This window comes from Gamsiella multidivaricata, assembly GCF_025024155.1.
Source record: "Gamsiella multidivaricata strain RSA 2152 chromosome Unknown BC939scaffold_40, whole genome shotgun sequence".
In the NCBI taxonomy this organism is placed as follows: Eukaryota; Fungi; Mortierellomycota; class Mortierellomycetes; order Mortierellales; family Mortierellaceae; genus Gamsiella; species Gamsiella multidivaricata.
Window position 1 is genome coordinate 107,964 of NW_026251748.1, and position 18,252 is coordinate 126,215.

Genomic DNA, 18,252 nt, shown 5'->3' on the forward strand with positions numbered 1-18,252 from the left:
TCGAGTCGGCGCCCAAGTTTTTTCTTCCAAAGTTCAAACCCTGGCTGTTGTGTATTTTATGATTTACATGAATCTATATCGGCCGGGGCGCATTGGCGAAACCCTAGGTTTGGTATGACTGATTGGATGTGGCGTCAAACCGGCAAAATCGGGCCCCTGACAATACGCCCACCGAAGCGCCGTCTAGAACGAACGCGCTGGGCACAGCATCCACTCAGGTGTATGAATAGTGGTTGGTGAGAGGAGGAGGAGGAGGAGGAGGAGGAGGAGGGGGGGGGGGGGGGGGACACTGCTCTCGCTGCCTTGTTTTGCTTCCTGGTTGATGTCAACAAGGTGTCTCTTGAAAAGACACACGAACGCGTTAGGAGGCTCATATTACGGATTGACAAAAATTAAGACGTGAAAGCAGAAGGCCAGTTCTTTCAAGCAAATATTCTCCTTGGTTGTCAAAGAAGGTACGCGCGCTAAGCAACGACTTGGGCGTCTGTTTTACTTTTTTTCTTTTACACAAGACGCTAGCAAGGCAACGATAATTCGCCGCCGGGATGTTGTTTGTTACTAATCTCAAGTTTTGCTCTAGGAATGCCGAACAATGTCCGATTGAGCTATCCCAATTGTACTTGGAACGATTCTTCTGAGACGTTTTCAACGTATCAGGGATTGGGACTAATGACAGATAAAGTATACGTCAAAGGGTACCATATCCGAGGCACGCGTGGGATTCATGAAATTGCGCAGGTTTACGCCAAGAAGGCACACACGTCCAAGCTCACGCGATAACTGCGATACAAGCAACGGATTATCCAGAGATAGTTCCTGGACCAATAAAGATCCCTTTCAAGGGATGTCACAGAATCTCGCCAACGTCAAACAAATGGATATTGCAATACCAATATTTATCTTATGTTATTAAACTATCGCGGCTTACGAACTTGGTCCCAGTGGGTTCATCAAACCAGCAATTTGTCCGTCCGCCTCTGATTCTGTGCCATCTTGGACATGTGTAACCCCGATGCATTGCTCAGGAACCCAGGAAAAAAAAAGCAAGTTGTAATTTATTCAAGGTCGCCCAAAGCATAGACAAGATACTGGTAAGGTACCACATGCAGACAAAAGCGACCACCAGCTCTTGCTCTATACGGGAGCCTCATTACCATGAACTTCTGAGAGATTCAAGTATAATGGCATTTCAGACAAAAAAAAAAAAAGCCTGAATAGCAGGTCAATAACGCGTTTGCTGACGGTGTGTTCTTTACCTATCGGGTCCATCTAAGGTGCTTCCAGATTGCCATTATGTAGCATAGATAACGACCCAATAGATTCTTTGAATGCTCGCGTATCCAAATAATGAATAGTCTAGTCTACCTCTAGAGCGAGAAAATGTTCGATTGTGCACGATTCCATAATACCGCCTCTCACTGTACAAATCACAAATGAATTCGTTGCTTGCCATGTTGGGCCTCGAGATGAAATCTCGTCGCTGTTATCTGAGAGAGCATATTAGGTTCACGCCCTCGCCGTAAACGGGGCCTCGAAATCTAGCTCCAAGATAGGACCACCAATACTTCACCACTTGTCAATTCCGTTTTTTACTTTATTATTATATTCTCTATTTATCGCGAAGCATTTGCAGATAACGAACCGATAGTTATTGTGAGCCGGTAGCTTTTGTCTTCAACAGAGTGCGCTATTCATTTCATCATTGGTCCTTGACTTTAATGTAGCCTTTTTTCTATTCTGTGCCATCACAATTCCGACTCCAAGAGCGCAGCAGCTTCAGAAACCCTAGGAACAGGATCTTTCTTGAGGATCGCGATAACTTCAGTGAGCCGTTCACGGACACGCGTTGTATAAGCCGAAGTTCCTAATATATCAGGTACCCACGAAAGAGAATGAAGCGTGTCAGACGACATCTAGAATATTCGCTCCTGTTTACAGTAAACAGAACGCGCCTTCCAAGACCTACCGCATATTTTTCCAACAAAAGCTTTCAACACTCCTAGTCCCTGATCTCGCAGACTGACATATTTGGTGTCTTGCAAGCTACCCTCCAGCAGACTATCCAACAGTAGAAGGAGCGATTCCTCAGAGACGACACTGCGAGATGTTGACAGGCTCAACTTGATCAAGAATTTATCAAGCGATTCGAGCAATGCACTCCGAACATTCCAGATGTTCCGGACAAGCGCCTTGCTGACAACACCTACAAACTCCTCCGAGTTTTGCTCTTTAAAACAGGACAGGACGTGGATAACAATGTTAGAGAAAAATCGTATATTCATACACAGGAATAGTGCCGAAAATGCAGACGCTCGACATACCCTGCAGCTGCTCGTTTCGCGTCCATGACATCCCCAACGCTCTGGCTGCGCTGGCCACCACCATCGTCTGAAGAGGTTTGTCATGTTCGTCGTCGTCCTCGTCATTCTCATCCTCGTTCCTCAAGATAGGAATGAGGATTGGCTTGGTCTCCAAGTAGTATTCTACTTCTGGGAATCCATCAAGGAACTTTCCGAGAGCGTCAATCGCGAACCGTCGATACTGCTTGTTCACTTTCTTCGATTCTCTCAACAAAACCTATTCATACGAGTATAAAGACCCAGAATAAGGCTAGTCTGTTGTATGTGCGTACTTCACAAAGGCCTATCATGCCACACCTGTATGTCACGCACCTTGGCAATCTCCTGCAGTTTCTCAGGTTTGTCTTCGAAGTATTGTTTGGACGCGAGCGCAACAGCCGGAAGCAACTCCACAATATGTTCTTTGCCTTGCCAGGTTCTACCACCAAGCCCGTCCACAACAAGCGGGTATAACGTGGGCATGTAAGCGCTCAGATCTACCAGAAAGGAAAGGATTCAATGTCAGTGAGCGCGCAAAACACAGAGAAATCCCGCTGCAGGGTTGAGGAATACATACCCATTGCATCTGACATCGCCTTAAGACCTTTGGCCGCCTGCTTCTTGGCATTCCATGACGCCGACGTTATCTGCGCTGACAGCAGTACGATGTTCTCTTTTGCGTATAATTTCACCGCAGAGGAGGATCCAGTGGTATGCTCCTCCCAGATGTCCTTCCAAACACCGCTAATGTCCTTGTTGGCGTCAAAAGTGCCATAGTATACAGTGGGGAGGATGGCAGAGGCCACTCCTTTAAATCGGTCCGATGCGTTCTTTGAAATCTCCCGTGCTGTGATAGCCGCTATTGATCGAAGTTCGTCCTCTATGCAATTCGATACGACGCAATACCCTCGCATTAGAACTTAGGCGGAAGCAATAAACACAGGATTTCGCATAGACAAATGCTCCCATTGAATTATGGGCTTACCCTCCGTTTCTAGGTAGAAGCTGTCCAAACGCTCGATAAACTTGACAAGCGCTGCATCTGTCGCCAGCCTCGACAGGTATCCCGCTGCCACTGCATATGACTTCCGTACTGCAGGCGATTTGTCCTTGATAGAAGATCCCAAGGTTTTTAAAAGCGTATCGCTATATGTTTTCGTAACAGATGGTTTCTTAATACACATGGATACCAGAAGATGAGCACATCCCGCCTATATGAATGTAATATAGAATAAGGCAAAGTTAGGCCTGTTGCGGAAGCGTTTTTCAATTTCTCCTTGACAGAAAGTTACCTTAGTCGGTAGACCAACAGCTTTCCTCATTAGCGCGACAAGCTGCTCAGAGAGCACCGGCATCACGGTCTCATCGACGTTTTCCAGACAAGCCTCAATACCCTCCATCTAGATCAAAGTTTAAGATATATTAGCACTGCGGAGAGCAAGTATATTTTACAAGCAAACATGAGTTAACGTACCATTGGAGAAAGTTTGGCTGCATTCAGGCGAGTGTTTTCGAGCTGCTCCTGAGACACCTGGTACTTGTCAGTGTGGAAGCTCAGATAATCTATACGAAGAGACACATAAGGCTGGTCAGGAACAGGCATTTCGTGTTGCAGGAGAGGTGGCACTCATGCTTGAGCATATCAGCAACAGTTCAAAGACATACTCATCATCTGTGGCTCCATCGAGGTGAGTCCCTCAAGCAGGGCTACTACAATTATGGATATGTGGGACCGGAGCAAGGGTCCTGCTTGTTTGCAGATCTTGAGGATGGTTGACAAGCTGAACTTCGATACTTCGTCTGCGCTGGACTGAAGGCCCTTCTGCACGAGGAATGGGACCATGATGTCCAAAACCCGCTGACCCTCAACGGCAGACACATTCTTGGGATCACAATACTTAACAGTCATCAAAGTCAGCGCCCTGGATGTCTTGAAGGCTGCATTGCGAACGCTCTCTTTGATATCGTCCAAAGTTCGGAAAGACATAGTCCAGATGCTTTCAAGATATGCCTCGATCTCCTCCACAGACCGACCTTGAAGCAGATCCGCCATAGCCAAACAGCTACTCGCAGTTGAGGTATCACCGACTAATTAGCATATGGACTGCGCATATCTTCACTCATTAACTCATTAGCCATCTTTATATACCTTGATTCGCGAGTTCTCCATGCTCTGGCTCCCATGCCATCCAATAGATCTTTGATGATGACATCAAGATATTCTTGCACAGCCTTTTTTGGTTCCTTAACAAGTGCCCTCCAAATACTTGTCATGGCCTCATTCACTTTGGGGTTGGGGTCGTACTGATAGCGATACAGACGAGGAATCAATGTCGCCAAGTGAGGCTTGAGTTCAGCTTCGGCCTGAGAAACAATAGACGAGAAGCCGAATGCTGCTCCCTTCCTTGACTCCCACATCGAGTTATGACTGGCAAGATGCATGAACTTGTACACCAGTTCAGGCTGATTCATGTCGCTGGCCAAAGATAGAATGGACTGATACGTCGAGAGCGAGGATCCATCGGGTGCCTGCCCCAGAGCGTTGCTATCAAACAACTCTGTGTCGCCTGTGACCTTCACCGTTGCCTTCTTGCCTTCTCCAAACATCCCAACAAGAGATCCGACAAGTTGGCTTCTAAGAGACTGATCGCCGAGCTCATACACCAGGCCAATACCCTTGGATGCTACCTCTTGCGTCAGTTCTATGTGGTAATAAATCTCGAAGTTAATAGCCATGATGATGATTGCACCGTAGCGGACACAACTGACGCTGTAGGACTCGTGGTTACCATCCCGGTCTGAGAGAAGGCTTGAGAACACAGAGTGAATGTTTTCCAGTCGGTCCTGTACGATGTGAAATGTTGGAATGATGATGAATTCACAGAGTTAGTCATAAGTTTTCGCTCTACATCAATCCCTTCAGTCAACTTCTTGCGTACCTTGACACTCTTATGGCCTGAGCAGAATTTGACAAGAGTGAGCAGCCAGATGCAGGCCGCCTTCTTCGATGCCGCTTTAGGAGACGAGCCCATGTCGCTCAAGACGGTCTTCAAAATATCGTCCATAACCGCAGAGTCCACATCGGTCTTCGTAGGGTCCTTGTCAGCCACGTCTGCGAAAACATCCATGACTGAGCACTGCCATCCCGCACCGATACAGGCAATGGACTCACCGATTGTGAAATTCACCTCGGCTTGCTTGGTTTGCTTGGGTCCAAAATCATACAAAAATGCCAATATGTTCTGTGCTTGGTCTGGATTGCCAACGCCAATGGCACCAAGCGCAGCGATTGCCTGTTCCTGGATCTTGATGTCCTTTGTGTTTTTGGCTGTTTCTATCAGCTTTTGAACATATTTGGCAGCACCCTCGGAAAAGGAGCCGTACCTGCCGATCTCGCCCAGAGCAACACAGGCTCCAGAAACAAACATGTTCTGCTTAGAGTCGAGATCAAGAGCAATATCTTCGACCATCTTTTTCACCTCCGACTGCGGGACGATATCATAAGTTTTTGTGGAGTACCGATAATAAAGTCGTCCCAAAATAAAGCCCATAGCCAAAACCATGCCATGTCGCTGCTCTGAGGATGTCTAAGATTTATAATTCAATATGTATTTTGTTAAAATGGTCTTCGTTCTTGAATAGTATTAAGTGTTCAGAGCGCATGCTTACCTGCTTAGTCGGATCCTTGGCAACGCTATGCAATTCGTCTAGAAATTTTAGAAACGTCTCGCGTTGGGGTGCAGCTTCTTCGAGACCGTCAGTTCCCACGATTCCGATAATATGGGCCGCCGCAAGTCGTGATTCCGGTTTCGGAGAAGAGATAAAGGGCTAGAAGGAGGCCGTGTCTCAGTATGGATAGTTAAATGTCCTAACACCAGTGCAGGACTGTAGGATAGTAACGTACCTTGAACCATCCAAGACGATGGGCATATTGCTGAGAGAGACTACTGGGTGCCAGTGAGAATAACTCGAGTAGGCAGGTCAAAGCCGTCGAATGGAGGAGTTTGTCTAAAAAGAAGGCGTTAATGATTAGGCTTTTGCTTCTTCCAGTATCTTTATGGATAACGATGGCTATAGCACTTCGGCAGACTATACAGTCAGTAATTACCTTGAGGCCCTTGGTGATTCAAACCAGTCTCCAGGAAAGAAATGTACAATGATAATGTCTTTTGATCCTTGTCGATTTGGCTGTCGAGCTCCCACATGTGAAGAAGCCAACTCTTGACCTTTTCTCGAGTTGACGGAGTGAACACAATTTGTTGGATTTCATACTCGTTGGAGCTCTCCTCGATTATCACATCTGGGTCGGCTGAGGTGATCAATAGGCGACGGAAGAATTGAAGCATATGGATAAAGACCTCAGACGAGAATCCCATGATGAACGACTTGCCGAACGTCGGCCGTGCATGCAGTTCATCAAGGCGAGTTTGTGATGATGTCCGTGATTTGAGGCTAACCAGTTCCAGGAGCTTGGTAAAGTCCGGGAGCATGGAGTTGTTATTGGCAGCGGCATTATCTTCCAGTGCGCGCGCATTTGGAAAAGTAAGCCCACGCTTTGCTTCCTCCCTGATCTCCAATTTATCGTCGATTACTGTCATAAGACAGATATACTTGGAAGGTATGTCCGAAAACGGAAACAGCGCATTGGCATACTTGACTGCACAAAAGCGCGCTTGATGCTCCTCCTGTGGAAATAAATGTAATGTCAGTAACTACATCTTGGATCACAGACATCTCGTCTGGTGCTGCTCCTTCTAGTCATAAAGCACTTGCCTTGTCCATGTTGGTCTCTATGACGGATAGAATGAGAGCAACGTCGTCCTCAGTGGCCCATTCCTTCATTGGCTGGAAAGCGTCCAGCATAGTGCAAAGAGCTTCCTGAATGTATGTTTTCACGTTTGGGGGTTGCGAGGCAAGTTGATCAAAGATTCCTTGAACAATGGTAAGGTCTTTCCTGAAGATCTCGGGCACTGTTATTGTAAGAGGAAGATTTCATTCAGCAGTTCATATGTTTACATCACCCGAGCAATAGCGTCGTATATGAAACAAGAGTTAAATTCCTACCTCGCTTCGAAATCAAGCCAAGGGCTACATAGGCAAATCCTTTAGCCGATTCACTCTCTAGAAACAGGAGTTAATGGTGTTAGCACTTTCATTCGTGCATTACTCCAGGTCGCTAGCCTTCATCGTACTTACCCAGTCCAATAACGTTTTCATTCTCACGCGTGAACTTCAGCAATCCCGAAACGAGTACAGGAGCAATTGGTTTAAGTGTTGCCTCGGAGCTCTATTGACCATAGACAAGAGTTTGTATCAGGAGTGCCAACCGGGTGTGATTTTAGTGCTATACAGTACACGGTCCATACCATTCGTGCAATCCATTGAACAAAGGCCATACCGGCCATAACCAGCTTTGTGTTTGCCTTGGGACCTAAAGATGCAAAGGATGCCTTAATTTACTATCATAAGCAGCAGGAGGAGAGAAAATAATGCATAGTGATTGTCATGATTTACTCGTTACCATAGAGGCAGTCAAATGAGACTTGCAGTGCAGAAGGAAATGACCCCGCTGCAGTCCTGGATTTTGAGAGATATCCCATGATCCTATGCTTCACGACATTCGAGCTCGGTTGGCGAAATGCATCTTCTTGACCTGACCAATATGCGAAAATGAATGATCGCTTAGTGAATGGCTTCCGACTGAAAAAAGTATTTGACGTGCCAAGCGGTATTCCAGGCGGGACGCTAAACCTACCAGGAATGGGTTTGCCCTTATTGGAGCCCTGATACATCTCATAAATCCTGTCGATCACCATCTTATCCTCCAAATCTGGCAGTTTGATTCGCTTTAATCCATCTTCACCCATGCCTGAAACGTCGTTGTATGCATCTCCCGTAGCAGCGATCAGTGCCACAAACCTCTCCAGATGAACCTGTAAGGGCAGCGAGTCGGGAAATGCTGTTGGTGAGCAAATGAAGCGCACGGCGCCAGTCTAGATGGTTCAGGGTGCATGGAAAAGTCAGACAGAGTGATAAGAAGGATATAGCATTCAGTGAACACCAGCCCACTCTTTGTAACCCACCTTTATGTTCTTGAGTTCGCTCGTTGTAGCCCACAGTGCTTTGCCGTTATTAGTGACCTGCAGTACTGACTGATGACTCATCCCGTCGGGAGGCGGCGAACTAGTCGAATTCTGGCCAGATGCAGACGATCCAGCTTGCGAACTAAATCGTGTCGAGGTCCCCAGATCAATTTCGATTGTGGTTAGTATTTTTCGTCTGACGATGCAACGTCTTCAGACAAATATATTTCAATTACGGACCTTGATGGTCCGACTTCCGTTGATTGATGTTTCGCAGGCTGCGATCCGACTATCGGCTGGCGATACAATAAAACCTCTTGAAGGATATGAAGCAGGCAAATTGCATCTAATGGGTTGGCCACAAACCCATAAGGATCCGCGGTTGTGTTGTCTTCATTATGTTGTTTGATCGAGGATAAGACCTGAAAAAAATGGGCCAGTAAGGTTAAGATCGGCGCGGTTTAGGTGGGAAGAATTTAAGATACTAGCGAGTTTTTTTTTTTTTTTTTTTTACTTACAGGAAGAATCATATGGGCAAGAGTCGTTTGTTGAACAACGGGGCGACGAGCGATTCCTTTGATCAATTGCGGGAGTCCTGCCAGTTGGTCCTAAGCGCATACACATACAAAATCTGCATTAATTGCTGACATACTCCAGGAGCATGAGCAGTTCGATTGTCGTATCTCACTTGGTATTGACTTACTTCGAGAGGAATTCGTCCATATCCTATTTCAATGTATATCAAGGTGAAGTTCTTGACGAGCACAGAGTTATTATCGGCAAACTGCTGTAAGAGTGCTGTCACTGGTAATTTGATCTCAGGCTTTGGTCGGACTCGCTTGTTGATATGGGTAAGGATACCAACCACCTACAGATCATCGTAAAGCATACCGCAAATTAGTTGGTTCCCAAGGTTCGCATATCTTGGCAATGGCTCAATGGATCTAAGTAATACCTTGGCCCTGACATTCTCAAATGGACTCGATAGCTTCAGAAGTACAGGACACAGGAAGGTATTAAGCGTCTTTTCGAGTTGGGGATCACTTTCAGCCAGAGCAAACCGTAGCTCCACGTTATCCAAGAGTTCTATGTCCAATTGTATTGCAAAATTTGAATATCGGTCAGTCTTCGAGTGCATGTCACAATATATGTCCTGCCCCATGCTGATGCTGATTCGGAAGGTGTTGCTGATGCTGATGCTCCACTCACGAAGATCCTTGTCGGCCATGGTTGAGAGATTGAGAGTGCGTTTCTCGTTTGTTTCTGTGGTGGAGGGCTGTGTGGTTTGCAGGTTTCTTTTCTCGGTTAAAAAGAGGCGGGCGAGGCGTTTCTGTACATTGCGTTGCGTTGCTCCTGTGACGACGGCCGCATGCAAGGCTTGTAGGGTGTGCCTCGGCTACATTTGCCTTGTCCCCCTACCTGGCCTACTTGTTCGTCAGACATATTCTTCCCTTTACTCCCCTCTCGACCTTTCTGCTTGATCTCTCTCCTTCTCTTTCCGTGTCCCTTCTCCATACCTGCAACGCCAGCATCCTACGCACTCGCACATACGCACGCTCTCTCACATACGCACGCTCTCTCACCTACGCACCACTGCCTACGCCATATCAATCGATACCAATTAGAGCCCATTATGAACATGGAGCGACCGCCCTTGACCGAGGAGGCGCCAGCGCCTAGATTCTCACACAACTTCTGGGTAAGCCTTGTGTGACAGCCTGTCGTTATTATAGCCGTGAATATTGCTCACCCCCTTCTTCGAACTCACTATGACCGAATTTTTTGACGCATAGGGCAAAGACGATGCAGGGTATTCGGCATTGACAACACGCATGCGACATGCCAAGTTGACCTGCCAGGAGATTCTGGGCATGTTCCAGGCACGGTTAGTTCCCTCTTTGAACTTACTGGCTCGTCATACGGATCGCATATCCGTCCCTGTATTTTTAACACCCGCTCTTGTATGTCATCACATCTCAGGGCCTCGCTTGAAGAAGAATATGGTAAGAAGCTTCTTAAGCTATCAAAATCACCGCTTGGAAAGGACGAACTAGGGTAAGGATACCAATGGCCTTATTACGACGCATTTATGGTTGACTGTTTTGTGTATAAAGTGTTCCTTCTAAGATGGAACGATTGTCATCCAATAGGTCACTGCGCGAATCACTGGATGTTGTCAGATATGAGATCGAGGCGACCGGAAAGTCGCACATCGAGCTGGCGAGCAAAATGCGGGATCAATTGGAGTCCGCATTGGCAGAGTTCAACAATAGTCAGAAGGACAAGCGAAAGCTGGTATGCTTACTTAGTTACTCATCCAGTTTTGCTGCTATCCCATAGCTCGGTTCCTCGTATTCACCTGTATCGTATCTGTCGTATCAAATAGCATCAAGCATCGATCGACCGAACATTCAGAAACAAGCAGCTTTACCTACAGCAACTCGTCAAGGTAGAGCAGAACTACAGCACTATGTCTATGCGTAGCATTGGAGGCAGGGCAGGGCTGCATCTCACTCCTTTGTTTCTGCCTTTTTCTTTAATTCTAGGCGAAGGAGAAATACGATGCAGAGTGCACCAGGACCAAAGGCTTATCAGCAGCAAAAATGAATCTCATGGGAAAGGAGCTGGACAAAGTCTCGATGAAGATAGAAAAGACTGAGCTCGCATCCAGAGCAGCAGGTACAGTCGCAACGCTCATTCATTTATCAACGTGAAACCAGATTTGCTGGAACTAATCGTCCTCTATCTCCGGGATAGATGTTGAGTATCAAGCGAGTATTCGTCAGCTGTCAGAGATCAACGAGAAGTGGGTCATTGAGTGGAGGGCCGCTTGTGATGTATGGAAAGATCTATGTCGCAGTCGGTTCTTTTCATCAAGTATCCGTCTTTTTGTACACCTCCTGACACTTCGCTCTTCCTTTTAAAGAAATTTCAACTTCTTGAGGAGCAGAGAATAGATTATCTGAGAACAACCCTCTGGAACTATGCCAACATCATATCGAGCACTTGCGTCGCAGATGATGAGGTGAGTTGTAAAGCTAATGCGTCTCGGTTTATCACTCTCGCCTCCAGTGATTATGGTATTAACTTCTATGTTACCAGTCTTGTGAACGTATACGATCCTCGCTAGAACTATGCGATGTGAACCAGAATTTGCAAAGTTTTATTGACACTTGTGCTACTGGCGAAGATGTACCAGATACCCCAACGTATCTGAGCTCCAAGGCACCTGACAGAGCCGACGGCAGCGCTGACAGTCCGGTGATCTCTCGTGCGCAGCCACAGGAGGCCAGGGTCAGGACTGTTTGTGGGCCGCATCAGCCCATACCAAGCAGCGACGGCTCGGAGCCGTCATCGCGCCGCCAGTCAGTGTACTCAGCGGACTATAGGTCTGATACGGAGGGCGCACCGGCCGGAGCTCCTGTCGAAATGGCGCTCACTATTGGGGGCAACGTCTTTAAACTTGACCCTCAGACGACAGCGATGCTTAACCAAGCGGACGACGGAGTAAATCCCACCTCTGGGGCCTTTACTTCTACTATCGCATCCACTGGAGAAAGTTCACCATATACACCAGCCGCTGATGCGCGGCAGTCACTCGGAGATAACAATCTAGGGATCTCGCTGGATGCAAGCGGCACAGTGAAGGAGAACCGGTTTCCACATTGGCAGCCTCAAGTCCCCTTACAGGCGCATCCAACTTCAGTTCATCCATTAGCAAAAGTAGGGCACGGGACAACGTATCCTCAGCAGCAACAGCATTCCAGCAACAGGATTTCGGGGGATATGACCGCCATTCATGCACGCAGTCAGACAATGCCTGCCCAGAACCAGCCCACGGCGTCCAATTTTCATCATGCCGAGTCCGTCAACCACATGAGATCTGCCAGCGGATCCTACGCGGCCTCGTCGAGGGCAGATCAGTTTCATCCGCCTTACCCACAAGCCATGCAGTTGCCACATGATGGTCGGCCGATCTTGTTTTATGGTAGAGTTCATGTTGGATATAGGCTATGTGTTGATCAGCCTTTTATTTGTGCAACTTCATAGACTGATATAGCATTGGCTGTTTTTACATTTCTCGGCGATAGTGCGTGCTATATATGACTATGACGCGACAATACCTGAGGAGTTGAGTCTCAAGGAAGGAGATATTCTCGGAGTGCTTCACACAAGAGACGATGGCTGGTGGGAAGGCAGGCTTTTGGATGAATATCGTAGCCCTGTGAAAGGTTTATTCCCAAGCAATTTCACAGAGCCAACTGCATGATATTAAATGTTGAACGACATGATGTGATCGTATACAGTCAGCTTGACGACCCGATCACCAGTCCATTCGAAGCGAATATGGCCTATCATGGATTCCTCGGACCCTATGTGTCCATAATATTATGTTAGAGACATATTAGGAGCAGACATGCTTGTATCCTTGGCATGGATATGTTTGCATAGTGCATTAATACACTACCTGTGACGATAGAGTTTTGAAGAGCAAAGTCGAAAGTGCGACTCGAATGCTGTGATGACAGCGATGGAATGTTGCCGTGGTGGCTTTGGGAGTGTCCTTGGTTAGAAGAAGAGGAAATCGATTTCGAGCTTCCCCACAGACTGTTCCCGCCTATAAGCATGCCAAAGAATCCAGGGTTGGGATGCCAAAATCGGACAGTGCCCTCCCGGATAGAGCAGGATACAATGGTTTTGCCATCGCGGGAAAACGAAACTGCAGATACAGCCTTGCTGTGGCCCTCGAGGATCTGCCAGCGAGTTGCGGTCTGCAAATCGTAGACGATGATAGCCCCTTCTGGCGTTCCGACTGCTAGCTTTTGCGAACCAATATGGAAATCTAGCTGCGGGAATGATTGCACTAGGTCCATCATGACTGACGTTGCAACGGGCAATGACAGGTCCCTGACTTGAGGCACCACTGGGTCGAGCGACTTCACAATGGCTTCCGCTATCCTGGGTATACCGTGGTAAAGCACAGCGGGATTCTGGACAGAGGGTTCTCTTGTTATAGATTTGTAAACCATGCGTGCGTTCGGATACAGTTAAAGTGGGCACCGATAGGAGAACATACCTTGCGAGAGAATATGGAGATTAATTTGAGTAGGCCAATCCGATCTGCTGGCTTCTTGGCATCTACGATCTCCTGTGTCAGTGTCGCGACAAAAAGAGCCGGGTTGATTATCGCGATCTGGGCTATGGCCCTACGTGCCCTGCGACAAACCAGGGGGTTGCCAGGCAGAGTGTCCATCGCCATGCCAAAGAGTGTATTGAGCACCGCGTCCGCACGTATGAAGGGTTGCCATGTTGCAAACCCTTGGGCAAGTAAGTCGATCGAAGCAATCTTATAAGACACACGCGAGTCATCATTTAGGAGTATTGTGAGCGACAGAGCAACCAATTTTTTGACTCTAGTAAAAGACGGTGTCAAGATTTGAATGTTAGCCTCATACAGCACGATAGTGATGAAAAACATCTCGCTTCTTCATACGCACCTTTCCTGTAACGCTTCCGGGTTTTCGGCACCAAGAATCCCGAGAATGATGGCTGAGCGCGCCATAAACTGACTGGAACACGTATCTGGCAAGGCAGCGGCAGGTACTAAACAAGGCATGAATGAGTGCGAGGTATTAGGATTATCAGCCGTAAATGAGAGTCTTGTTGTATCACCCTTTCGCCGGGTATCTCTTACAGAATGCTGACCAATACTTGACGAGGGAAGCGACTTCTGTTTTGGAAATTCGCCCAATAGCGGAGAGCATAATGATCTTGGTCGCCTCTTGGACTTCGACTAAACAATGGTAAAGGTGGTTCATTATATCTGGGATTAGGAGTTGTACCGGAATGTTTCGCTGCGGCCAAGAGTAATGCCCTCCTACAAAACTCGCCTTGAGGGTCCTGCCAATACTTGGCGAGATATGAGAGGGAAGGCGGACAAAAATTTGACCCAGCAGTATCCTGGACGGCGCAGCAGTATCCTCGAGACCAAGTATCCATATCGACATCCAGATTCTGTACCGCGGCAATAACCTTACTCAAGGCCAAAATGGCGATGAGTTTGGAGGCTGTCAGAGTAGGAGATACTGACCACGATTCGCTCATATTCGCATTTTTAGGTGGTGCCTGTAAAGAGATGTTTCCGTAGGCACTAAGGTAAAAAAATGTTGTCAATACATACCACTATCTTTGTCTAAAAAACAAATTCTGGGCGAGCCAACTTACCCTCTCATTCCCAGCGCGATAGATCGAACTGGTTGCGACAAACCAAGCAAATTCCTTATCGAGATTGCATGAGCATCGTCTTCCGTGATGAGGAGACTCAAAATGGCCTTGGCAGCTTTCAAGCATTGCTTCACTTTGTCCGGCAGAGGTGATGGTTGGTCATTAAAGACCGGTCTTACTTTAGAAGATGTCTTGGATTGCCCATTGAGTATTCTCTGGCGCTGGGAAACGTTGCCGGCCTCCGAGACTGTAGGCTGGTCCAGTTGCTGATCTCCAGGACGGGCCTGCGATAGCACACTGAGGATGTGCTTTAAGTTGACCAAGATTGTCTGAACACCCACTAAGTGTCCATCGACGGTCACTTTAGATTAGCATCTTGAGGTCAAGTTTGTGCAATCCTTATAACCCTACGATCGAATACCCACCAGAGCTAGACAGAGGCACGATCGTGCAGTCGAACGCCAGTTTGGACGAGTGAGGCCGAACGTGGGACACCTCACTAGCCAGTCAATTTAGGGCATTAAGAGAGCGATTAGCGCGTTCCAGACAAGAGCCAATGCTGTTTTCTTCATAAAATCAGATCTGACATTCATGTACCGTACCAAACGCCCCAGCGGGCATCCATCATAAGTTCGCGTGCCGTTTCTCCTCTAACGATCCGGTCTAAATGTCCAGTTTGCATCTGCATAGTTATTTTTATGAGATGATTACAGAGCGGTTAGTACTCAGGCTGCCCTTGGTATGATCCCCTTAGTATGATCCCCAGACCGAGAACGGCAAATAGAGATAGGTGAACCAACCTGCCACACAAAGGCCGTTCCATCGGCGTGCGACAACACAATGTAATCTTCCGAGGGTCTCCACTGAAGAGATAACAGATTGTGTTCATAGCCACCAAAGAGGTAGATACTAAAATGTGAACAGAAGTCGGAGATCAGACCAGGTTCACAAAGAGCTGCCATGATACCTATGGCCCCCTATTCTTACCAGCTCATCTCCTCTATCGAGATAATGGCAACAGACTGATCCTCCGCAATCGATACCACGCTTCTCCTGATTCTAGAGTTCACCTCCTCTGGGACTTGCAGGAAGTGGGCTACCGGTCGGCTATGGTTGTTAAAACACGCGACCTCGGTACTGGACCTAAACAAAGGCGAGAACGCTGGTTTTAGTTCCGTGCTCTGTAGGGATGATGTGCCGCATAGCATTAAGCGAAGGCGCTTACCCGATATTCCATATCCTTGCAGAGCAATCACTGCCTCCAGTAAGTAAGAAAGACCGTTGCATCAAGTCGTCTGAAGTAAAAATAGTAGTGATTGAGCCAATATGTCCTCTCAAAATCTGTGTCTCCTTCGATGGCTCAGAAGCAAATCCTGTAGATAGCAGTGACAGCGCCTCGTCGATGGTCGTCACCCAAATATCTCCGGAATCTAATTCGTCAGATACAGTCAGCAAGTTCTTCTAACTTAACGTGCAACAGTGATGGGACAGATCAAAATCGAGTGCAACTTACTACAGCCCAATGCGACCAGAGTGTCGTTGAGCATCACTGAATAAGTCACAATGGGCGTCGGAAAGGTGTCATCACCGGTGGCACTCCATTGAATGCATGCCTTCTGTATATCATAGTCTATGTTGAATATAAGTAACACATTAGAATACTACTGCAAAAGATAAAAACGCACCATCATCGAGCTAAGGAAGATACCTTGGACGTGAGGATGTCTTGAGTTCAAGTCTCCCAACTTGACACTCGTGTAATTGATGTCTTTGCGTCCATTTCGAAGGCTCAAGAGATATGATCTCGCCTTGTTTTCGAAGACAAGCAAATGAGGGAGATATCCTGAGCAGAATTGCATATCACAGACTGAAAGGCATACGATTAAGAACAGGATGAGCAGAAAGGGCATAATGCAGTACTTCATAACGCTGCCCATGACATTACCTTGTACTGGATCGGTGGACGCCAATGTTTTGGCACTGTGCAAGGAACACGACGACGTTAGCACGACCACATCAACAGTTTCATTAAATCAGATCTCACATCTTGCGATACCTTGGTTCTAGAACGGAGCTCGATGAATCATCTGCTGAAGAGTGATCGCCCTTTTGGTCAAATTCCGCAATGGAATACATTAAGACGCGACCCGACTATCAAACAGTATATTCCACGATCGAGGAATTGTATTGTCAGTTCGAATTTGCCATGATATTTACCAAGGACTGAAGCGAGAAGTTTTATAGAGTCACTCTTACCTGCGTCCATACAACAACATTGCCTGCACAAATAAATTCCGCACCCGCTAGCGACTCATTCTCGGGACATGGAATCACATAACATGTTTTCCTTTGAGCTTGTATGCAAACGATCTAAAAATTCGCAGAGAATCGTTATTTAGCGCTAGATTACGTTTTTTTTTTTTTTTTTTTTTTTTAAGAAAAAAAAAAGACATATTGAAGGTTGATTTAGCCTGTTTATACCTGTGCAGAACTTCTCGTGACCAACACGACCCATGAAGCGTTATATCGACAGGCGACGAGCGATACAATGCTATCGTGTGTATCTGTACAAATATCGTAAACCTTAGACTTGACGACTGCTAGGCTGGAGGTGTCAAAGATCCACATAGATAGCTTGCAGTCAGCCGACACTGAGAGAATTCTACTCTGATGTTGGTCTTCAAAATAAATAAGCATTTCCGTTAATTGCTCGTCCCTAATCTCGGCAGGATTAGCAGAAGCCTTCACTACGTACCATCTCCTAGTAAGGACGTGCAATAAACCCAATCCAAGTGCCCGCCCCAAACTCGGACAACCTCCAATGAAGTTGAATCCAGAATACAGGCCTCGTTCGAGGCACCGGCGCAAACAATAAACTTGGGACCTGATCCTGACTGAGCCGCCAATGTATGTCAGTCATGTGCAAAAGTCTTGTCAGCAGCATGTATGAAGTCTAGAGATGATTAGCGAGTCTACCTTTCCCACAGAAAAGAACACGCCAAGGTATTCCGGAACGCCGATGAATGCGTTTGAGTTAGACTGCAGGCAGCGACCATCTGCCAGGTTCCACTTCTTGACTTCCCTAGCATGTCCAATGGGTGCGATAGGGTTTAAGGGTCGGCAGTTGTCTCGAATGCCGTAAAAACCTGACCCGTGCCTTACCCGTCTTCAGAAGCGCTTATGAGAATCCACTCGCTTGTCGAATTGTTGTCGCCTTCCACGAGCATAGCCTCGAGTGCCGTTATGCGACAGCTGTGCCCTATAAGTAACGTGTAGGGTTCCAGCTGAGAAGGAGCCAAGGAATCGGCTGATCAGCCTTACGTATACCATGCATTTGAGCGCCACGCATTCTATTTTGTCCGCAGTGTGTTCCAAGTACCATGACTAAATTGGCAGAAGTGTGCGGGGTCGAGGACGTGTCAGACGGACCACAAGCCGCTTTGAAGACCCAAATAAGGCCGTCTTCGAGACCAGAAACCACATAGTCTCCACGCGCGAGTGTCGAAGATATGGTTGCGGCCGATATGTTCCTAGTCCAAAAGGCGATTGGTATGGACAGGGATGCCGAAGCCATTCTACAGTTGGTTCTAGATTCCTTGACGGCG

General features: G+C 47.2%; 3 protein-coding genes across 3 annotated transcripts; 1 reads left to right on the top strand and 2 right to left on the bottom strand.

Moving 5' to 3' along the window:
* Positions 1-1,705: 1,705 nt before the first annotated feature.
* On the bottom strand, positions 1,706-9,767 carry BC939DRAFT_192616 (proteasome stabiliser-domain-containing protein). Its single transcript, XM_051550537.1, has 27 exons — positions 9,632-9,767; positions 9,378-9,508; positions 9,126-9,290; positions 8,941-9,030; positions 8,663-8,844; positions 8,423-8,564; positions 8,095-8,332; positions 7,861-7,992; positions 7,706-7,770; positions 7,536-7,626; positions 7,404-7,460; positions 7,113-7,309; positions 6,448-7,024; positions 6,244-6,347; positions 6,009-6,167; positions 5,279-5,926; positions 5,129-5,183; positions 4,489-5,041; positions 4,005-4,402; positions 3,814-3,902; positions 3,632-3,739; positions 3,325-3,550; positions 2,917-3,219; positions 2,673-2,836; positions 2,322-2,577; positions 1,967-2,227; positions 1,706-1,864 (listed from the first exon to the last, which is right to left on the bottom strand). The coding sequence occupies exons 1-27, from the start codon at positions 9,648-9,650 to the stop codon at positions 1,746-1,748; spliced, it is 5,529 nt and encodes a 1,842-aa protein (XP_051411319.1). The 5' UTR covers positions 9,651-9,767; the 3' UTR covers positions 1,706-1,745.
* BC939DRAFT_192597 (uncharacterized protein) lies at positions 9,632-12,754 on the top strand. The gene is made up of 10 exons (XM_051550536.1): positions 9,632-10,121; positions 10,216-10,307; positions 10,403-10,477; positions 10,573-10,717; positions 10,809-10,871; positions 10,969-11,101; positions 11,180-11,259; positions 11,349-11,447; positions 11,525-12,410; positions 12,514-12,754. Exons 1-10 carry the CDS (start codon positions 10,056-10,058, stop codon positions 12,690-12,692), a joined length of 1,818 nt encoding a protein of 605 aa, XP_051411320.1. The 5' UTR covers positions 9,632-10,055; the 3' UTR covers positions 12,693-12,754.
* Positions 12,695-18,221, bottom strand: BC939DRAFT_503949 (uncharacterized protein; the record flags this gene model as incomplete). The annotated part of the gene is made up of 22 exons (XM_051560464.1): positions 12,695-12,795; positions 12,891-13,413; positions 13,500-13,836; positions 13,921-14,026; positions 14,118-14,216; positions 14,305-14,573; positions 14,648-14,987; positions 15,073-15,146; positions 15,250-15,329; positions 15,448-15,556; positions 15,635-15,790; positions 15,873-16,077; positions 16,161-16,277; positions 16,356-16,514; positions 16,593-16,627; positions 16,704-16,798; positions 16,904-17,017; positions 17,129-17,325; positions 17,403-17,541; positions 17,624-17,729; positions 17,810-17,931; positions 18,027-18,221. 22 exons carry the CDS (start codon positions 18,219-18,221, stop codon positions 12,695-12,697), a joined length of 3,678 nt encoding a protein of 1,225 aa, XP_051411321.1.
* Positions 18,222-18,252: the final 31 nt, after the last annotated feature.